The 7,791-nt window shown below is 45.4% G+C and overlaps 1 protein-coding gene across 1 annotated transcript in view; it reads right to left on the reverse strand.

Annotated features, from left to right (window-relative positions):
* Window positions 1-4,876, reverse strand: part of Pdilt (protein disulfide isomerase like, testis expressed) — a 26,479-nt gene extending 21,603 nt beyond the window's left edge. The window contains exon 1 of the mRNA XM_021222427.2: window positions 4,684-4,876. Coding sequence (XP_021078086.1) covers window positions 4,684-4,876 — 193 coding nt within the window. The remainder of the gene's footprint in view (window positions 1-4,683) is intronic.
* Between the last annotated feature and the right edge of the window lie 2,915 nt (window positions 4,877-7,791).

The raw sequence follows: 7,791 nt of genomic DNA on the forward strand, positions 1-7,791 counted from the left end.
GGATGCCCTGGGTGTAAGATGCCTGGGTTTTCTCAACTTGGTCCCTGACAAGCATTAAAATGTAAATGAAGTAAATACCTAATAAAAATTGGAAATAAAGATAGACTAGGCTTCGCTCTTCCCTTTCCTTTCTTATCCTGTTTGTCCTGAGAGCCCTTGGCTTTTCCTGTGTTCACAGCTAAGGAGTAGGTTTACAAATGTGACAGGTGAAGAGACAAATACATTGTAAAAATGGGTTGATTTGGGATAGTATCAGAATCAAGTGAAATTAATTTAACAGTCAGGGTGCTTAGTATTTTATAAGGGTTTTACAGGTACTAAGGCTATTGCCCCCTTTGATAATCTTATAAGGTAGATATTATTATTATTATTATTATTATTATTATTATTATTATTATTATTATTATTATCCCATTTGATAGGTGAGGAAATGAAGGGACATCAAAACCATTCTTGTCCAAGGCTCTGGTACAGGACACACTCAGGCTGGCTGCAGCACTCCTGTGATTTTAAACTTTCACTAGACACGTAAAAACACTTAGAGTAACTCCTATCACATAATAAAGACATAATGCATTTTAATTACTACTATTATTAAAATGATATAAATTTTCTTTGATCAGAAATTAAGGGCTAGTGATAGAGCTCATTTGCGCCATCTGGTGGAATGCCTTGGCACTAAGCAATTATTGTGCCTCTGGGAACTCAGGTGAGGTATGTGTGAGGAGCAGGGTACACTGGATGCTCACTCCCCTCTCTGATCCCACCACCTTGCCAAGGGGTATCCGGTACTCTGTTAAAGTATCTGGTATTCTGGAATCCTTGGTTGTTCACACAGTTGGGCAGCGAGGTGAGGTAGGGGCTCTTTACTAAAACCAGCCTCAGAGAACTGACCTTGGTCATGGCCTGGGCTGTCCTCGCTGGAGTGGAAGGAGATGAAATGGTAAACCACCTGATGACATCGCCAGACTGCAGGTCCCTACTGCCACATAGCAGAGATGTGTGCTAAGTTAGAGCTGGGGGAAACAGGTTCCTTTTCAAGCCAGAACATTCTATCTTTTCCATTTGGCACACTTGGAGAGAGCGCAGGTCACCTCCCAGCTGTGGCCAAAGCCACTCTGACAGGTATGTTTCATAAAGCCAAATCTGGAAGACTGGGCCTTAGGACAGCCAGCACTGGCCTAGCTGTCGGTCACTGGCTCAGCGCTGGATCCTAAGTGTGAGTGGTCAGTGATCATTCTCATTAAACGCCCCACACGTGGACAGTGAGCGGAGACTTTGTGCTTCCCAGATAGGTCGATGTTTCTCCTATCTGCTTCATCACCATTTCTGCCTTCATCACACCCATCTATTGCCAGCAGCAAGCTCTGGCCTCTTTGCCGGTCGCTCTGCTCAATGACCTCTCCCAGCTTCCCTGTGGACTTTGTCATGCTGGGCTCATGCTCACTGAGTTTATGAGTACATGATCAGGCAGGGAAAGCCTTGGGATGGTTGCCAAGTGGTGGAGCATGTAGAGATCCCTCACATGGCTCAGTGGGGTGTCTGAAGTGGAGGGAAGGGAGTCCATGCTTCCATGGGCATAGGCCTCTCAGACTTCTGTTCCACCCACCCCTTCTTTTCTCCGTAGTACTCTCAGCCACAGGATACACCACAGGCTTCTGAAGCATTTGTCTCTCCTCTCCTGCCTATGAGCTCCAGGAAGGCAATGTAGCTCCCCCCTCATTCCACAGTGCTGAGAAGACATCTGAGGCCTTCCAAGAATTTAGCCAATACTTAGGAGTAAGTACGCACATCCTCTGAAGATCGGGGTCGTGGTATAGGACAGACTGAGCAGCTGTTGGGGTGGAAGACTGGGCTTTAAATTGAAACCAGTTAGTTCTGTGACTCTAACCTTTTTCAGACTTTCTTCACGGGCAAGATGGGGACGGCGGTACTGAGTACAGGATTTGCAATGTGGGTATTTGATAAATTAAAAATCATGACTGCCATAGTTAAAACCATGACAGCTATCTATCATCATCAACGCCTTTTCATCACCACAGCCATCATCACCATTAGCATGCCCATCACTACCACTACCACCACCATCCACATCACCATCTACATCGTTATAATTTCCATCATCACCTTCATCATCATCATCATCATCATCATCATCATCTCCTACATCTTAATCTCTACCATCACTATCATCACCTCCATCAGCATTGTAGTAAAAGGAATTATAGATTGTAGCTAGCTTTTATAAAAAGACATACAATGCAGGTATTTTATTTACAAGATGTAAGCCTATATTGGAGAGGTTTTGGAGCTATTCCAACTTACATTCCAGCCATATGTCCCTTGTTACTCTCTGTTTCTCCTGGCCACATGCTCATGGTCCATCTCCTCTCATGGTGGCCTTCTCTCTCTCCTCTCTCTCTCTCTCTCTCTTCTTTCTCTACTTGCACCTCCTAGGCAGGTAACTGAAAACCCGCCTCCATCTATCTACTGGCCAATCACAGGCTTTAGCCTTTTATTAACCAATTAACCTGGGGAGCAAGGTTACCTAGCATCACTTAGTGAATGTGAGGATCTGCTCCTTGTTGGCAACCAGATCTTGGGGACCAGTGTTTAGCATTTGAATACACAGCAGGGCCAGACCAACCCCAACACATCACTCTCTTTATAATAAACTCTATTCCGTGTTAGGTAGTCCTGTTTTGCTATACTGAAACACTCTAACCAAAAGCAACCTTGGGGAGAAAACATGATTTATTTGCCTTATAGTTTTGGGTCATAATGCATCACTGAGGGAAGTCACAGCAGGAACAAAATCATGAACCATGGAGAAACACTGCTTACAGGTTTGCCAAGGACCCCCTGCCCAAGGAATGGTGAGACATTCCACAGTCGTTTTTCACCCTGCTTATCAATTAATAATGAATACAATACCTCATAGGCATGCACACAGACCAACATGACTAAGCAGTTTCTCAACTGAGGTTCCTCATCTCAGATAACTCTATGCTATCTCAAGTTGGCGATCAAGGCTAACCTGGACTGTTGTCACCATTGCCATTCTTATATTTATCCATCACCATCTCTATCATTACCTCCATCATCACCAAGTTATCACCGTTATTTCAGTCTCAATAACCATCTTCATAGTGGTCATCATTAGTGTCTCCTGTAACCCCAAGACACATTCTTGCCACCTTCACCTTAGGGAAAAGTGGTAAATGTCCCTGATTCAATGACTTCTAAATCTTTGCTTGATCACTTTCCACCAAAAAGTGGACTTTCCCTTCTCTCTTTGACTCCGTTCAGGTGAATTGTCACAGAGAAAATGAGAGCCCAAGAAAATATCATTCATTAATTCATTCAGTCAGTCAGCCAGTCAGTCAATCATTCAACATGTGTGAAGACCTACTGTGCTCCAATAGTGCCAGATCTAGAAATAGACACAGGTAGGGTTTGTCTCCCCGCCCACAGTGCATGCAAGTTTAGAAGTGCTTTGGATACAGTGTGGCAAACAGTAGGCTAGGAAGGGAGGTTAAGAAGAAGACCAGGAAAGAGCCCCGCTGGCTAAATGGGCGTGAGAAAACACTTCCTCACAAGAAACTTAAATCTCACAGTCCAAGTGCAAAACCAAAGGAAGGATTCTACAGAACCTCGTACAGGGCAAATGGCCCAGAGATTCGATCCAGAACATTCCATTCTGTCAACTAGAGCTGCATTCTAGGAATCTGTTTCTCTGGGTGCTTTATAGAGAACACACGGAAGGCACGTGAAATCCATTGGGGAGCCTACCTCAGGTCTCAGGCAGGGAATGGTAAGACCAAGGCCTGCAGTGACAGCCGGTGTGGAGAGGGCTGGGGACCACAGAGCTTTGAGAGCAGAAACAATAGAGCATGGAGATACATTCTATATGAGGCTACAGCAAATTTGGGGATGATCCTGAGGTTTCTGACTTTGACATGGAATGCGTGGTGTTGTCATCAGTGTACACAGGAGATTAGGAGGAGCAGGTGCTCAGAACCAAACCCAAAATACTGGAGTTTGTTTTAGACACAGGCAGCTTGAGACCTGAGAAGGAAAGGTTCTGCCAAGCATCGACCTTGAGTTCCGGAGTCTTCAGAAAGATGGGAGCCAAGGATGTGAGAACCCCTGAGATTTCCCCCCAAACTCTCCTGCATAAAAAGCCCAATTTCCTTTGAGGAAAACACTTATAAGCCTCCCCCAAAATGATTTTCCCAAAGGTCACTTTAGAAGGCCTGCCAGTTTTCAAAAAACTCATTTTGAATTCAGTTGTGTATTGACAGAATCAATGATGGGAACTTAATGACTTTAATTGACTGTTGCTTTTAGATGGCAATAATCGCTGCTCGTGTGAAGGGAAGTGTTCACATACTTGGAAATGTTTGTATTGGTTGCTATTGGAGTGATTTTAAAAATGTAAAAGCAGGAGTTGAGGGTGTATCACGGTAGTAGAGGGTTCAAGAAAAAAGACGTTACCCTTCCCCTGTGACAGAACAGCTATTGGTGAGCAGAATTCTGGGTTCTCACAGGGACAGGCCAATGTCCAGCTGAGTGCCTGCAGTATTTTTGCGTTTTCTTTGCATTTGATAGTATATGGAAGCCCTGTGGTCCCCCAACTCAATGAGACACGTATCACCCTTTTGGCCAAAGCCAAATACTCACGGAAAATCACCATTAGGAAGCGGGTCTCATTCAGCATCTGCGTCAAGCCTGCGGGAGTCAGCACCATTAAGTTATGATCCTCCAGGATGTGCAAAGGCTGGGAAATGTTGATTCCGGTGTCAATCTCTGGTGAGCCAAAGACCTCTGAGAGGCAAGCAGCCACCAGCAGCAAAGGTGTCCAGAGCAGTTCCATGGATGGCCTGCAGGTGGCAGCAGAGGAAACATATCTCTTCTTAAACCTCCACTGATGGGGAACACGGAGCATGCAGGGCTCGCAGCACTCCAGCAAAAGACAGCTTGGCAAAAGACAAGGTTGCCTGAGCAACCTCAACTCCTGGGCACTAGAACAATTCCCATTCATCGAGCCCTGGAGTCGAACACAGGCCTTTGGAACCGATTGGTTTCCTAGCTACTTGGAGAGAAGTTTGTAGAGTTAAGTGCCACTATAGAATCCCAAAGTAAACCTCTGACTGGTCTCTTCCCACCATCCCATTACCAATACTAAGGATGCTTCCTGCCCCTCCAACTCTGCCCAGACCACCTTTAACCCTTGAACCATACATTTTGTATTTTCCCTTTCTCAGCTTGCTACGTTTAGTCAAAAAGCTCTTTATAGGCATGAACCACAAGTCAGCGCCTATTCTAGGATGCTTCAAGATTTCCATGGCCAACGCAAATTATTTAAGTCTCTTCGTTTTAGCCTCAGACACTTAGACAAGGGCAAAAAGCAGCCATATCTTCACCAATACCACAAGAACAGTCTCTAGGTTACATACTAACGTTCTTCTCCTCTGAAACCTCTTGAGCTAGGTCCTACAGTTCAAATCGCCCTCCACACTGCTGTCTTCCATGTTCTCACTAGGAAAGCCTATGAAGTCAAACTTAAAGCATCCCACTGCTTTCCAAATCTGACGTCCTGAAATCCGCGTGCCTCTGGACAGAAGCATGCTCAAGCCTATCACAGCAATACCCTAGATCCTGGTACCAACCTCTGTCTTAGTTAGGGTTTTATTGCGGTGAAGAGACACCATGACCAAGGCAACTCTTACAAAGGAAAACGTTTCATTGGGACTGGCTTACAGTTTCAGAAGTTCAGTTCCTTATCTCTAAAATACAAAGCATGGCAGCATGCAGGCAGATGGTGCTGGAGAAGGAGCTGAGAGTTCTGCATCTCGATCCAAAGGCAACCAGAAGACTGTGTGCCACACTGGGTTGGAGCTTGAGTTTAGGAGACCTCAAAGCCTGACACAGTGACACACTTCCTCCAGCGATGTCATACCTCCTCCAATAAAGCCACGCCACCTAATGGTCCCTGTGGACCAAGCATTGAAACACATGAATCTGTAACCGGGGCGTGGGGGGTGGGGGAGAGTCCTATTCAAGCCACCACAGACCTGCCTTGTTACTGCTATGACGAAGCACCATGACTGAAAGCAAGCTTTGAAGGAAAGGATTTACTCAGCTTATGCTTCCATATCACGGTTCATCACTGAAGGAAGTCGGGATGGGAACTAAACCAGGCAGGAACCCAGAGGCAGGAGCTGATGCAGAAGGCACTGAAGAGTTCTGCTTACTAGCTTGATATCTAAGTCGTGCTCAGTCTGTCTAATAGAACCCAGGACCTCCATCCCACTGATGGCACCGCCCACAATGGGCTGGGCCTTCCCCCATCAATCACTAATTAAGGAAATCCCTATAGGCTTGCCTACAGCCCCATATTATTGAGGCATTTTCTCAACTGAGACTCCCTCCTCCCAGTGACTCTAGCTTGTGTCAAGTTGACATAAAACTAACCAGTACAAGACCTAAATATCTATGTGCTTCAAAGGTTCCAGGTGATTCTTAAACTTGTTTTTATTGAGAAATTTTGAATAGGTGTAAACTAGTGAAAATAGCAATATGTGTCCTCAAGACACCATTCCTAAGATCCATAGCCCTACAAATGATTCCGTTTATTATCTCATAAACTCTCTGCTGAGTTATTGTTAAGTTTATCTATCAGGCAATCTATATGTCACCTATAAACATTTCAATCTGAATTTCTAAGTGATAAGGAATTTTTAAAAGGTTTCTATACTTTTAAAAATAGTACAATAATCACATTCAGTGAAATAGAAGTAACATCTTTGTATTAACTATCTAAGCAGCGTATGAATTTTCCTGATAATCTCATGCATTTTTGTTTGTGTATGTATGGTGTGTGTGTGTGGTATGTGTGTGTATATTTGTGTGTATGTGTGGGTGTTCGCAAGCTACCATGCCTGAGTGAAGGTCAGGGAGACAACTTTGGGTGTCGTACCTCACTTTCTACCTTGCTTAAGGCATGTACTCCAAGTGTCTGACTTCAGAGCTCCAGGTCTGTATCACAGAAAACAGACCCTACCAGTTGGTAAGAGGAGATCACTGTCTTAGTCAGTGTTCTATTGCTGTGAAGAGACACCAGGGCCCCTTGCAACTCTTATGAAGAAAAGCATTTAATTGGGGCTGCCTTATAGTTTCAGAGGTTTAGTCCATTATCATCATGGTGGGGAGCATGGTAGCATGCAGACAGACATGGTGCTTTAGAAACTGAGAGTTCCACATTCAGATCCATTAACAGCAGGAAGAGAAAGCCTCTGGGGCTAGTCTGGGCTTCTGAAATCTCAAAGAAGTGACACACTTCTTGCAACAAGGCCACACCTTCCAGTCCTTTCAAATAGTGCCACTCACTCCCTGGTAACCAAGCATTCAAATCTATGAGCCTATGGGGCTTGTTCTTCTTCAAACCACCGCCCTCACCATCAGCCTTCACCACACCCATGGAGCCAGAAAGCCATGTGACTAGGGCAGCTAGTCCAGAGCAAGAGTGATGTCAAGACATAACCACACCCTGAAAATCTCATCCTGGGACCTACAGAAGTAGGACTGGCCCCTCCTTGCTCTGGGCCTGAGGTGCCAGCTCATGTAGCCTGTGTGACCCTCACTCCTGCTCCCCCTGAGGAAGTCATGCAGCCTGGTGGCTTCCTCACTCCCTGTAAGGACATGTCCAGCAAACACTGGAAAATCCTCTTCATGTAAATGAAGCATTCTCCCCCCCCCCCCCCCCCCCCCCCCCCCCCCCCCCCCCCC

Source organism: Mus pahari, chromosome 1 (genome assembly GCF_900095145.1).
Source record: "Mus pahari chromosome 1, PAHARI_EIJ_v1.1, whole genome shotgun sequence".
NCBI classification, from domain to species: Eukaryota; Metazoa; Chordata; class Mammalia; order Rodentia; family Muridae; genus Mus; species Mus pahari.